General features: G+C 40.5%; 1 protein-coding gene across 2 annotated transcripts in view; it reads left to right on the forward strand.

Annotated features, from left to right (window-relative positions):
* The window catches only part of LOC121953244 (protein jagged-2-like), a 107645-nt gene that overhangs the window by 88170 nt on the left and 4104 nt on the right, over nt 1–15371 (forward strand). For both annotated transcript variants that reach the window (XM_042500225.2, XM_088087528.1), the window contains 10 exons: nt 217–330; nt 1486–1599; nt 1785–1901; nt 2363–2390; nt 6033–6118; nt 7494–7607; nt 7755–7870; nt 8015–8278; nt 10805–10936; nt 15170–15329. In XM_042500225.2, coding sequence (XP_042356159.2) covers nt 217–330; nt 1486–1599; nt 1785–1901; nt 2363–2390; nt 6033–6118; nt 7494–7607; nt 7755–7870; nt 8015–8278; nt 10805–10936; nt 15170–15329 — 1245 coding nt within the window. The remainder of the gene's footprint in view (nt 1–216; nt 331–1485; nt 1600–1784; nt 1902–2362; nt 2391–6032; nt 6119–7493; nt 7608–7754; nt 7871–8014; nt 8279–10804; nt 10937–15169; nt 15330–15371) is intronic.

Here is a 15371-nt window from a genome sequence, read left to right on the forward strand (position 1 = left end):
CAAGCAAATACTAACATAGCACTCTTAGTAATATTCTGCATATGTAATTTTATTTAGACAGGGACACAATAAAACATTAGCCTTATATAAAACAAGGTGAGATGCATTGTACCAGGTTCTAGCAGAGCTGCTAGTAGTATGTTATTAAAAGCTCAAATGAACCAGGAATCAATAGCTAAAGGGATTACACTGATCCACTGTTTGACTTTGTTCCAGATGTGAATGAGTGCAACAAGAACCCCTGTCAGAACGGAGGCCAGTGTGTCGATCTGCTAAATGACTTTTACTGCCACTGTGTAGACAACTGGAAAGGAAAGACCTGCCACTCACGTGAGTTAGTGTGCATGTGGGTGAGAGATAAAGACATCTGTGGTAATATTCTGTGAATTTGTTGATGCATTTGTTAATAATATTATAGAAAAATAATATGAAGTGTGCATATGTGTTACATTTAAATGGACATTTTATCCCCATGCTTTGTTATAAGATGGATTTTAAGAATTTGCATAGTTTGAATGATTTAATCCCAGCCATTTTGTTTATCTTTTAACAATATATGCTAAAAAAACACATTTCTTAATATTCATTAATCTGGGGTTGGATACTGAAACTGGTTCCTTCTCCTAAATGACGGGGACTTATTGGACAAAATCGATACACAGATTTTGGTGGCTAATGACAGTGCCAGGTTGTGTGTGTAACATTAACAAGTGTGCAATCAAAAGAAAGTGGGGGAGTGTAACGTGTATACAGCGTAGTCTGTATACACGTTACCAATATAAGACCAATATATTAAGTAAAAGAGGATTAGATATTGCTAGAACTAAAGATGGTAGAAAATGAATGTTGAGCTTATTTTGACCGTGAATAAATGCTACAACTCCCTCAAGACCCGAGCCATACTCTGTACTGTTTAAAAAGTATCGTTTTAGCATTGCTATTGGAAAAAACCCAAATGTTACCCAAACATATTCCCTCAAAATCAAAATTCAATCATGTTTTCAGTCTGTATAAGAAAATATCACGTGCTTACATAAGTTAGTACCAATATATTTCAATCAACCAGTTTCAACGAAAATAATCAATTAAAATTTGTCTCAACATTTTATCCAACCGACCTGTCCTGTTTCACTCAGATATTCAAAACAATACAGAAGCTAGATACTCTCAAAACGTCTTTCACCGAGACTTTTATAGTTACTGTGCGGTAAGTGAACAAAAATCCAAGTAAAGCCCATGAGAAGTGTCTTTGTCCTCAGTTTCAGTGTTCTCCAACATGTCAGGTCTTATATTTTTTAACAACCTCAGCCTCTTAATCTTCTTTCTGAGGCACGATGTCCTCACTGCTGGCTGCTGTGCAGGCTTGTTCTCCCTCTCTGACGGCGTCTCTGAACTGTACTCCAAAGTACAGCTGAAGTAATCGCTACTCCACACTGGCAAGGAGTCAAATGTTTGAAATCTTTTTCCCATGCGGCCTCGTTTCAGGGGAGAGCCAGTGCGACTCCACTACCTGCAGTAATGGAGGGACTTGTTACGACCACGGAGACTCCTTCCTGTGTAGCTGCCCCTCAGGCTGGGGTGGCAGCACCTGCAACACAGGTCAGGCTCTGACTGCACTCTAATTACTCTGTTATGACTCTGGTAATAATAGTGTAATAATACGATGATATAGTGTGTCTTTATGATCTGTCAGAGAGTGATCGCAGGTCACAGAGCAGCACTCCCACTGTGGGCTGCTCAGAATTAAAACATTAAATAAAAGGCAATCTTTTTTTGTGTTACAGCCAAAAACAGCACGTGTGACTCGGGTCCGTGCGAGAATGGAGGGACGTGCGTCGGAGGGGGAGACGCCTTCACCTGCATCTGCAAGGACGGCTGGAAGGGACTCACCTGCGCACAGAGTATGTCACTGTTGGATGCCATCTTCATGTTACGATGGGTAGATCGCAGAGATGGGATCAATTTAAAAGCCATCATGTCATCGGACAAGTCGAGACAGTTGCATGATAAATGAAATTATAAATACTATTATAATAAAACGTTATTCATTAGACTCAAGTTTCATCACCTTAACTTTGGCAGAGTGAAGCTCCGAAATGATTTAGTGCCAAGTTAGATAAATCAGGGATATCCGACACATCTTATTTTCCCTTTCGTAATGACGACACCGATGTTGACGTGAACTTGCTTGTAGAGCTCCTAAAAGTCGCGGAAATATCTGAGAATTTTATTTAATAATGAGCCACTTTTTTTGGTCAATTTTATCTATTTTGAGCCTGAAATAGTTCATTTAAAGTAATTTATTCTCAGATCTGAGGAATTTTGGAACTCATTAATTTGTTTATCTATGTCTCTCTTGCAGATGCTGACGACTGCAATCCACATCCCTGGTGAGTCAGAATTTTTGTCATTATCAAACTGAATTATTATTATTTAAAAAATAAATAAATAATTTTTGGTTATTGTCGTGGTTGGGGAGAGGGTCCATTGATGCTGTTAGCTGCAGTTTTCTGACATGGTTTCCACAATCTCTCTCTCATATAGTTGAATTCTTCTAAACTGGTGCCACAAACAGCAGAATTTCACCTGTAGAAACCTGTTTATGTTTCAAACATCTTTTTTATTGATCATTTGGACCATAAGGCATTCAGTACAGAAGCTGTGCGGACAAATCTGCACCACTTAATCCATTTTTGGTGTTGAGCATGACTCACTTTTCTATGTTATTTAATAGAAAGTTCAACTTGACCTCACTTGATCTTGAGAATTGATTCAACCAAGGTGGTCTGAACTGCAGCCCTAAATTCTACTGACTATTAATCTCTGCTGGGTGCGGCATCTTTGATTCTCGCTTCGCTGCCATTAATCTTAAAACAGCAGCCCAGTTGACATTTGCATCTTTGGTGAGTCACTCTGGATAAATTCCAACAACCAGAGATGCATTGTTTCGACTTGAAAATATAAAACAGAGCTACAAGGTCTCCGAGTGACTCTCACGCTTAAACATCTGATTTTATGTCTTTAAGATTGTAAATGAAAATGTAGAGCATTCGCTGGTTTTTGCTTCTCAGATTTTAGGATTTGCTGCTTTTTTCAGATTATTATAATTGTAAATTCAACGTCTTTGTGTATGGACTCTTGGTTGGATAGAACAAGCCATTTAAAGAAATACTTCTACCCCCAAAAGACCAATTTCATATCGGTTACTCACCCTGTTATGTTGAATTTTTGGAGAAAACATGATTTTCTAACATGACTACATTGTAAGTAAAATATAAAAAAATGGAGAACATGCTTGGAAATATATCTGAGTCATTTGCTCAGTATTTCCCTCAACAGACTGCTCCTTCCAACTGAGAACTGAAGAAAAAGTCTCTATGCTCTCTTCAAACTCCACTGACAAAAACAGTAATTTAATCATGCTGAACACAGGAGCTGCTGGTTACCACTGCCTCGATCCGTAGTTTGTTAATGTTATTGTCTGACTTTGGTAAATCAGAACTAAATTTTTTAAATGCCGAAGTCACACAAAAACAAAGAACTGATTGAGGCAGCTGCAGATCAGCAGCTCCTGTGTTTAGTAAGCTGAAATTAGTAATTTTGTCAATGAAGTCTGGTTTCAAAGAGCACATGATAGTTTTATTTTCAGTTCAGTGATATATTGTAACGTTTGAGCGAGAATGCATTTGTTTATGAAGTACTGAGCATACGACAGGATAAATGAGACTTGGATTCTATTGCACGAGTTCTTTGGAAATTTGTTAACAGACGTTTTTATGTATTTTCAAGAATTTTCTCCATATTTTGATTCTTCATTCACCATAGAGGATGTGAAAAAAGTTTTCTTCACACATTGAACATAACACAGGTTGAATTATTGATAAATAAATGTCATTTTGTGCGTGGAGTATGCCTTTAAAGACATAAACTTGAGTTTTAGGAGATTCTGATTAGTGTTTTTATCTTTCATTCATTCAGTAACTGTAACTAATTATCCAGTCAAGGGTCACTGGGTGGGCTGGAGCCTTACCTAGCCAGTTTTTATTTCTATTTTTTTTTATAGTTTTTTTTTTTTTACAAAATTGCTACGACACACAACCAGAGAACAACCAGGGACTTTTGACAGCTTCTCTGGATCAAATGTGCTATCCAGGACAAAAGCCTCCCCCTCTTCTCCTCCTCACCCTCCTCTACAGTGACTGACAGGTGGATTAGTGGTGGTTTAGAGAGGGAGAGGGGGGGCAGGAAAGTGTGAAGAGTCGCCCCTCTCACCATTCACCGGCCTCGACCTGGGGGTAGCTGTGAGGAGTGGAGGTGTCGGGCGCTCAGTATGTGGTCAGCGGGGATTTACATATGAAGTCTGGACATTGATCAGGGATCAGCTTCAGCCTGCTGACACTCAGAGTCTCTGCAGACTCTGCGGGAAAAGAGAGTCTGATAGTTTGTGGCTCAGAGGGCAAAACATGAGACAAACTATCAGAGTTACTGACCTCAAGGGGTTAATGTGGCCTTACAGCCACCTGTATAGTGTAGATGTTTCAGTAGTTGTACTTTGGTGTAAAGATGGTTGTTAAAGCAAATAAATATAAAGTTTTTGTCAGAACTAAACCAACAGAAACCCTGGGTAATAACTTCACCTCTCTGCTTTCATGATAATTTCATGATAATTATAATTTTAAGTGTCATTTCCAAAGAAGTTTTCTTGAAAAGATGTAATGTTGTGGTAATTGTAGTGAAATGATGTAAGAGCGCAGTTGACACAGACGATAAGTTTCTTAAATTAGATCTTAGACAGAAAAGGGAAGTTATGTCGATGAAGTTGAGTCATTGAAACTTTATGAAACTTCTTGGAGAATTACTATTTCCACATGAACTCCTTTTAAGGAACTATTAGAATATGAGGGAACCCGAATTATGACAGTTGGCTGAGTTTACATCATGCAGCACAGTGAGCAGGATGAGACACAGTTAAAGGTCTAATTTCCACTGAAATTCTGCAGGACTTTTTTGGTTAATCCAAAAATAGAAATACATATTTTGTCTTTAACCTGTTGCACTATTTATCAGTCTAGATTGTTTTGGTGTGAGTTGCAGAGTGTTGGAGATATTGACTGTAGAGATGTCTGCCTTCACTTCAGTAGAATGAAACTAGATGGCATTCAGATTACGGTGCTCAAAGCACCAAAAAATCTTTTTAAAAACTCTGCAGTAGAGCTGCAACCATTAGTCCAGTAATCGATAAGTCAGTTTTTTAAGAAACTAAATCGTCAACTATTTTATTATAATTTCAGTCACTTTTCAAGCAAAAAAGTCAAACATTTGCCTGTCCAGCTTCATAAATATAAGAATTCCCTGCTTTACTTTGTCGTTAATGATAGTTAAGGGATAGTTTCTGGGCTTTGGGCCGTTGGTTGGACACCGAGATGTCACCTCGGGCTCTGGAAAACTGCGACAAATTTTTGATAATGAAAATAATCATTAGTTGCAGTCTGACTCAACAGTTATATTTCTTTCCAAAAATTATGACCCGATTATTCAAGATAATCTACAGACCTTGTCATGGATGAACTATTTTTTGTTTTTCCCAAACTACACCCACTAACAGTATCACCAACGATCTAGAATAATAAATAAAAATAAGACCGCAGTTAAGAGGAACAACACACATTTTTGCATTTGGGGTTGAACTGTATCGTTAAAGAATCTCTTAGATGGCAGGTTATCAGTCCACACTGATAACTTTTGAGCGGTTCATTGGAGGCGTGACAGACATGAACCGACATTACTCATCCTTTAGAAGTTTTTCCAGCTAGAACGTCAACACCAGGGTTCTCAGTATCAAAGTTATCTGCAAATGAAGTTCCCATGAAATGATTAAGTGTTGATTTATGTTTTTCTAAAAGCCCATCTGAAAGGGGGGGGCTGAACATATTTGCCCTCAAGGAGGAAACTTAGAAGGAATTCACTATTTCAGTCTCTTTAAACCTGCTGCAGCAATGATTCACATTTTTCCGTCTCTCTGATTTCCACAGCTACAACGGCGGCATCTGTGTCGACGGAGTGAACTGGTTTCGCTGCGAATGCGCCCCCGGATTCGCCGGACCCGACTGCCGCATCAGTGAGTCCCTGGGAACCAGAGGGGGGCGTGTGGAGGGGTCAGGTGGGCGGGGGGTCAGAGGTGAAAGGCCGCTGCGGGGGAGCGTGAGCCGATTGTTTCAGGGCGACAGATTAGGAAGCCTTTTAGGAAGACGGTCTTAACCTCTCGCCTCAGCGCTGAGCCGAGGTCAGAGCTGAGGCTCGGCAGACAGGTCGGTGCGCTCTCCTGCAGCCCTCTGGGAGAAATCTCTTCATAAAAGCCTTTTCAGAGCCTGAGTGTTATCCAATTGAAGCGTTTCAAACCAAACTGCTATAAACCTCTTTGTGCAAAGAGCGATCCCCTGAATTCTATCACTCATTGAAGATATTTGAATACAACATTCAAACCTCTCAAAGCTCAGTTTTTTTTTCTCAGCTAAAGTTAAGCTCGGAGAGACTTGAAGGAGAAATCAACAATGCAAATAAGACCTGGGTGAAATGTATGAATTAAGATGGGAGAAATGTTGTTGTGCTACTGAAAAGGCACTCTTTCACTCAGCAGGGTCGTCTTTTCTCCATACGATGAGCAGGTACTTCATCACTAAAATCAATGACAAGATCACAGCTGTTACCTGTACGCTGTGTTTCCAGCTGCTGTACAGTAGATAGCCGTCAGCATGCCCTCAGTTTGGAGAAGCAGGCAGAAGTAACGACACTGAAGCTTAGCACTTTACTGCTGTGGACAGGGGGGCAGTAGCACATTTTAGTTAAACTGTACACTATATTTAGAATAGTTTCACCTCTCCTCCTTTCTGTCATACAGCAATTTCTGATTGGAATTTGAAGCTGCTATATTGCTCTCTGGAAAGCCAGACTCCATTGAGAAAAACAGTGATATATCATCATTCAACACGTGACTTTCTAGTCTACTTCTGGCTCGATTAGCTCGTGTTATAATGTGACCTTTACATTCAAAAGGTTTAGTTTGGATTCACTAAAGTCTCACAACACAAACAAACACTAATCGATGCAGCGGTAGACTAGCAGCTCTTGTGTTTGATGAGCTAAAATTACTATTTTTCTCAATGGAGTCTGGCCGGCCGATGCTCCTGCCTGCTTCTCCAAACTTGGGGGCAAACAGACCAACATTTACTGCAATAAATATGCTGACTATGGATCAAGTTTCTCATACAATCCTACTTCAAAAGATCTGATCCCTTGAAGGTCCTGCATGTTAATAAGATAAGATTCGATCATCCTTTATCAGTCCCACAGTGGGGGAAATTGTTACAGTAGTAAAAATACAAGTTGCAATCTCAACATTTAACAAAATTTTACATCAGTTGCACATGGAAGATAATTGCACTTTATGCTCTACATACTAATTCAGTTTAACGGGTTTGTGTTTTTTTTTACAGATATAGACGAGTGTCAGTCTTCTCCGTGTGCTGAGGGTTCAACGTGCATGGATGAAATCAATGGCTACCGCTGCGTTTGTCCTCCAGGACACGCCGGACCTCGCTGTCAGGAGTGTGAGTACCAGAAGGCTCAGTCACAATATTGGTGTTACAGTGACTTTATTATTTGGTTGATTTCCTGCTGCACATATATGGTTAAGTTAATGTGAAGACAACGGGTCCACTTCCTTTTGTTCTCATCCTCTCTTTCACTCTCTCCAGTCATCGGACTCGGGAAGTCGTGTCGTCATGCCGGCCTGCAGTTTCCTCACGGCAGCAGGTGGGAGGAGGAGTGTAACGCCTGCCAGTGTGTCAACGGATACGTTCGCTGCTCCAAGGTCAGGCTCAGGGAGGACTGTTATTTCACCAAAATAATCAATAATAATGTTGAATTCTGATCATTGTTACACTGTTAGGCAGCAAGTTTTGTGAGTGACACACAAGTTAAAACCAGTGAATGACTTGAATCCACGATCTTCCAGGTGAGGTGTGGTCGCCGGCCCTGCCTCCTCCCGAAGGCTCTGCCTCCTCCACCGGACACAAACGCTCCATCCTGCCCCGGAGGTCACGAGTGTGTGGAGCATCAGTTTCTCACCTGCTTCTCGCCGCCCTGCCACCAGTGGGGCGTGTGTTCGACACCCGACCCCCCGACACCCCTGCACACCCAGTGTGAGCCCAACAGTGGTTACCTTGACAACAGCTGTGCTCGCATCACGCTCATCTTCAAAAAGGACAAAGTGCCACAGGTGAGGGGCTCTCCGTGTAAGACGTGCAGTTTTGATATGGTTATTCGTTATTGTATCTTTTACACGTCTTCAAATATCTTAAATTCAATTTTATAAATATAAGCCTTTAAAAGTCATTGAATTAATGACTTTTAAATTTGAATTTGTGAAGATTTAATCACCACAGAATTTTCTCTAATGTAATTTCTTCATCTTTTGACTCCTTTTTGTAAAAATGAGTCAAGCTCCTCTGCGTCAAAGTCCACATTTCTGATACTAAATACTTTCTACTTTATACGTGCACTCACTTTTTGACAAAATGTACATAAAACTAACTCACCCTAATGACCAAAGAAGGAAAAACCTCTGCACTGGACCATATATATATTTACATTTATATTTTCCTGCAATGCTTGAATAAGAAAAGATGATTTTTATTAAAATCAGTCTGAAATTTGATTACAAATTATCTATAAAATGTCTTTTATGCTGTTGGTCAAACTACAGTAATTCGAAAATGTTACTTTGGACATTTTAATGTGTGTTTTTCACAATTTTGTGACATTTTGTACACAATACAATTAAGTGGCTCTACCATCAACAACAGGGTCAGTTAGGCTTCCTTTGAGCAAGGCACTTTAACCTGAACATGTTAATAAGAATATTTGTTGATGTTTGAGACATGACACTTTTATGGCTTTGATATTATATATTATATTATCAAAGCAGGACTTTAAATCCAGAGGGTGTAACTCTGTTGTAAATTAAGAGACAGACGTTTAATCAGCCCTGTGAGTGCAGCTGTGACCAGAGCGTGTAAGTCTGATATAAGGAGACAGTCGAAAACCACCAGCAAGCCTCCGATCCAATCATCAAGTCATTTTTCATCCTTGTTGATGTGTCACGTCATAACAACACATTTGAAATCATTTTCCTCCCACCCTGGATTGTTAACATTTGATAATTGCTGGATTGTTAACAATCTGGGGTCGATAGAAAATAACTTGCAACCACAAACACACACACACACACACACACACACACACACACACACACACGTACACACACACGTGTCATTCTTCACTGTATACAGATGTGAGTCAGTTTTTGACTCTTTGCAGTTGACACATCGTCCAGCCTTCTGCCATGCATCTCGTAACTTCCCAATCAAGACGCTGATGTTTGGAGGCTGAGAAAACAAAATCATGGAGGGAGCAGAAGTCAGTGAAGCTGCAGTTTTTCAGATCAGATTTGGACGTCTTCTTTGTTGATGAAAAAAAAAAAACTTTGAAAGTAGTGGAAAAAAAGCTGAGAGCGGCCGTAAATTGACAGCTCACCCCACATAAAAGATCGCATTTTTCCTCTTACTGTTTGTACTGATTGTTTTGCTGTGAGTTGCCGAGTGTTGGAGAGATCAGCAGTAGTCTGTATTAGTATAATGGAAGTAAATGGCACTCAGCTTGTGGTGCTTGAAGTGCCAAAAATACGTTTGAAATACCCCAAGGTGAGCTAGCAGTAGATGGAGGCCTCCTTCTGCTCAGAATTTGGAGCTCTGGATTTCCGTGCCTCAGAAACAACATTGTATCTACCAAACTACATCTTGATGCACAGAAGTAAGCGTGCATGTACTTCTAGCTTTACAGTCTACATTACAGCTCAGCAGAGAGGTACGCCATACCAATGTTTGGTGAGCCTCTTGTCCCTGAGTAGATGCACTCTTCCTTCTGTGCAGTGATACGGTTCTGTTGAAAGAAAATAGTTCCTACATGAAACTGCTCACAATAAGGTCTGTGGATTTTCTTTAGTAACTGGCTCATGATGTCTGGAAAGAGACATTGCTGTTGAGTTTTTGAAATTATTTTGGCGCTTTGGGCACCAAAAGCCGAGTGCCATCCATTTCCGTTATATTGGAGAGAAGGCAAACACCTCTCCAGCCGAATCTCCAACACTCTACAACTCACACCAAAACAGACTGATGGCTGACTGATCAATAGCGCCACAAGTGAGATGGAAAATGTGTATTTTTGATTTTTGGGGTCACCGGTGCCTTTAAAATGGCGAAATATCAGTCAGGACTAGTTTTACTTAAAGATGCCTCTCCTGGCCATTTTATGGAAGTACATTATTGGAACTGTAGGGAGACATAACCTCCATAAACGTCGTGTTGAAGAGTCAGACGTCTTCTGTCTCTAATGAAGCTTGAGTCTTCTCCCTCTTGTTAGTCCAGATGGTGTTTTTGTTGTTTACTGCTGTATCATGAAACCTTTACCGGCCCCCTGCGGCTCGTCTGAATAAAGTTTTATGAATGGAAATGAATCTGTTGCTCTGACGAGATACTGATCTGAGATCTGAGCCACAGTCTCCCCCGCTGGGATCTCTGATTGGCTGCATCGGAAACAGACTTAGGAGGAATTAGAAGCTGATTGTTCCTCGCCAGCAGTGCAGATACTAATCTGTCTTATCTGTGTGTGTGTGTCTGTGTGTGTGTGTGTGTGTGTGTGTGTGTGTGTGTGTGTGTGTGTGTGTGTGTGTGTGTGTGTGTCGCAGGGCACCACTGTGGAGAACATCTGCTCCGAGCTGAGGTACCTTCCTGTAACTCAGACGCTGGCCGAGGAACGAGCGCTGCTCATCCTCTGTGACCTGTCGTACTCCAACAGTGACGCTGTGGAGGTCGCCATGGTGATTATTACACGCAAACACACACACACACACACACACACACATGCCTGCTCACACACACACACACATAGATGTAGTATAGTATATAAAAATGTGACTGTCCTTGTGGTGGTCTTACATTATCTAGATACACAATCCACCATCTGACGCAGCAAAAAGAAACATTTAGAATCGTAACAAAACTCATTTATTTTAATTTGGGAAACATGAGGAATTTGGTCCAGGTTGAAAAATAACTTAACTTTAAGCAAACCCGAAATTATTATCCATTGATAATGTACATCAATGCATTTGATATATAAACACTCACAGAAAGCAAATGAATGTGTGCATGTATATTGGGCACAAAGTAACACACACACACAAACACACACCTCCAGATTTGGAAGCTGCTCCCTCCTCTCCACCTCACTTTCTCTCCTCTCTTCTCCCGTTTTGTCAAATCACACTTAATTTGTCACTGCAAATCGTTTCCAGAGGAGACCAGTAAATGCGAACGTTTTCTGTTTCCAGTCCCTTCCCTCGGTGTTTTAATAAAAGAAACGAGAGAGAGCAAAGAAAAGAAGAAAGACAGAGGAGGGAGAGGCGTTTGAAGCTTTTAACAACATCTGGAGGAGATTTAGCTTTTCTGTTGGGACACCTTGCTGATCTTTGTCTCTGCTCTCCCTCTTCTTCCTCTTCTTCTCTTTTTTTTTTACCTCTTGCCTTCATTTGCTTCCTTTTTTTTCTTGTTCTCCGTTACACTTTGTTGCTGTCTTTTTTTTAATCTCTCTTCATGCTCTTTTTATTTTCTGTCTTCCTCTCTCTCCTCTTTTCTCCCTCTTCCCTCCTTCTCCGTCTCTCGGCCACCCAGACTCGGGGGAAATCAGTCACTTCGGGGCTCTAAGCTTTTAATGGAGGGGATTAGTCCTCGCTCCTCTGATGTTTGCAGGCCTGTTCTGAGCGACAGATACAGGAAAAGGAGTGGCGAACCTGACATCCACCCAAACCCCACAACAAGGTTTTCATAAAAAACCTCACTCCCACTCGCTGCCGACTCGTGTTGCAGCAAAATGTCAGCGCTCATTTCCAAGTGTGGGTGAAATCTCTATAATCCCAGCGAGCCTCTCGGAGTGCGGCCGCTTGTGTCGATTTATTCTCTTCCAAAAGGCTCTCGGTGTGTTTGTAAACGCCTGAAACGCTCTGCTGCGAGGCCTCCAACCTGGGCAAGAAACAAGTGGTTCAATATGTTTCACTGTGTGTGTGTGGGAAAGAATGAGGAGCGCTCGGTTTGTCTTCGCTCGGAGAGTGAGGCGTCCCTGTTTTATCTGACATGTTGAGGCTGCGTCAAGCGTGCTGGAAGGAAAATCAACAGAACTTCAAATAGTTTTTAAAGTAGCTCTAGCAAAAATATTTGGAAGAGACGGTGAGACATGAAACCTCAAGGATCAAGTTAGATTTTTTTCATCAGGCAGGACAGTCAAAACGTCCTCTAAACAGGACAAAGTTTAAGTGTACTTCGGGCTGCAGCAGTGTGCCATGAGACTGTGTACTGTGGTGTGAGGTCATCATACCGTGTATTTACTCATCTACAGTACTGGAAAAAACAAAAACAAAAAAATAGATGCATCTCTTCTCCTTTTAACTGCCTGACAGACTTTATACACATTTAAAAATACACAATTTAAAAAATGGTTTCAAACTTCAGTCATTATTAAACATTTGTTCGACCCAAATTAACCTTCTCTTTTCATTCCATTAACCTTATAAAACCTGGAGCTTGATTTTTTTCAAAATCACAGGAGGAAGACAACGCAACTTAAGAAGCAATGACACAAAAAGTATCAAGAAATTAAAAAAAAAAAATTACCTGAAAATTAGCAAAAAGAATATAATATAATAAAAGAATATAGTTTTCTGGACATTTTTCTCTAAATTCAAAGGTTTAAATACTTGTGAAAGGCGAAACTGATGCAGGTTTCAAAGGGTTAAAGGTCATATAAGTAGTAATAATAATAGTGTAGTACCACATATCACATTGTAGTTTATTTTGACTCAGTCCCACATTCATTGTTCTTCTGCTCCAAATACCCACTAGAGCACCAAATGTGGATTAATCCGCAGCTGAAAATAATCCCAAACAAATGCTCTTTTTTGTTCTGTTTGTTGTGGTTTGGCAACAGTGAAATTTCTTTTTTTTTTTTTTTTTGTTAACTGCCTGTTTGTCCCTTTGTATCGTTCTGTGTTTCCTCTCTAAATTTGAGTTATTTTCGGGTCCCTGACACAGTTTGTGAAGTTTGAATCACAGGGATGATAATTGATCGATCTGTTCTGAGATAATCAGATCAGATCAGATCAGATTGATGGATGCAGCTGCTGCTGAGTGAATGCAAACTTTCGAACAGCAGAATGAACGTAAAGTTTCACGTTCTCTGTGCGCTCTGCACTTAGAGAGTGTGGTGTAAACTGGAAATACCTTAATGGTTTAAATATCCCAATAGTGCTTCTAACAAACAGTCCAGCTCCAAAATGAGAAAATCTGTTTGTGGCGGCAGATGTTTTAACCGTGACGGGCCGCAACACGTATAACAATGTGTGGGCGAAACACTGGCATCTTCAAAAATTTTACTCTAATATCAATTTATGATATGAGTTTATTATGATAAAAATAAAATAACATTAATGCTAATACATTACCTGTGTATTAAAAACAATATTTTCTTCACTAGAAATAAACAGTAAATTCTACAAAACACTGCAAAGCTTTCAAAGCCAACTTTCATGAGATGATGATTTTGGTTACTCAAACACGAACTCACTGCTATCGTCTGACGACAATAAAGCTTCTAAATTTCCAGATCCAGTATAACCAGCAAATATCCCAGCCAAGACCTCCTCTTCATTGTTTACAGCTTGATGAGCAACATGAGACAGATCCAGAGACAATTCGGATGATTTCTGTAGCAGATATCTGCATATGGATGCAGATAAATTTTAAAATCGCTAAAAAAAGTGAGAAAGTCATCAAAAATAGCATTTCGGCCAATGCATTTTGCCTCTTTTGCTCTTCACGTGGACTGATTACCTGCAGGCAGCCACCGCCCGCTCAAACTTGATTGGTCAATAATACCCGGCTACAAAGGAAAACCAGAACGCTTCCGAAACCAAAATCCTGTGCCGTTACCGTCAGAATCTGCATACATGTGCAGATATGTGTTTATAGAGATCACTCAGACACGCTCTGAGACATACTCTGAGGTCGGACGCTCGGCCTGGTGTCGCTGTGATGTGGTCTGTCAGTCAGTTTGGGGGCGGGATTAGAGGTGTGTGAATGAGCTGCTGATTTTCTCAGGAGAAGAAAAGAGGAGTGTTTGTCCCCGGCCGAGCGGGGAGCACAGCTGGCCTGTTCTCTATTGTTTGTCCTAATTGAACTGCACAGCACAGAGCTAATCCCCCTCTGTCCCCCCGCCACCTCCCTGCTCTCACCCTCAGCACCTTATTAGGCAATTAACTCCACCCTCTGTGGTCTCAGCGGGGGGGTCCGCAGCCTGCCAGATGTTAGGATGAGAATCTCTTTATTCTGACGGATGAATGTGTTTTTTTCTTTCTCTTTTTTTGTTGTCCTGCGTAGCCTCGAGCCAGACTCTGACCGTTTGCCAAATGGGCTTTATTTTCTTTCTCTACTGTCCTGACTGATCTGTGCTGTCAGCTTCTTCACTAAACTTCATGCTTCTGCACTCATAATCTTAAAATTGACTTTTCGTTACGTTATTCAAGCATTTGGTTCCCTTGTCTTGAAAATTGACTTTCAAATGATCTAAACTTCCTTAAAAAAGTAAATCAGCAAAGAGCAGGGATTCTTTTCCAACAGGCTGATCTCAAAAAGCAGTTAAAGTACCGAATGAATAAAGTTTTAGAAAATATGAGTTTTAGAAAATATAAGAAAAAAGGCAATAAAAGACGAAAAAATATGAGATAATATAAGAAGACGATGTCACATCAGTGGGATTAAAACAAGAAAATGAGATAAACAGATAAATAAGAGATAGATGAACAACTAAATCAAATAAAACATGAAAAGATGTCGAGAAAAGGACGTCAGAAAGATAAAGAACTGATAAAGTAAGAGCAGAAAAATGAGTAGAGGAAGAGAGATAAAACATAAATAAATAATGTAATAAGGAATTTTTATTGTAAAATATAAAACAAATTGATTCCTGCCGTTCATCTCTGTCTCTCTGTCTCTCTGTGCAGTCCTTTGAGCAGGACGGGCGGTCGAAGGACAGCGATCGTGGACAGATCCAGAGAGCGGCCAGCGCCATCATCAATGCCCTGTCCAAACGCCACAACAGCACCGTCATGCTGTCTGTGGTGGAGGTCAAAGTGGAGACACAGGTGCAGCCGCCGCCTGTTGGTAAGTCATTCATTCCTAATTTTGATTAAATAGTTAAGTGAT

The sequence above is a fragment of the Plectropomus leopardus genome, chromosome 14, assembly GCF_026936395.1.
Source record: "Plectropomus leopardus strain MGB_pleo_1.0 chromosome 14, ASM2693639v1, whole genome shotgun sequence".
In the NCBI taxonomy this organism is placed as follows: Eukaryota; Metazoa; Chordata; class Actinopteri; order Perciformes; family Serranidae; genus Plectropomus; species Plectropomus leopardus.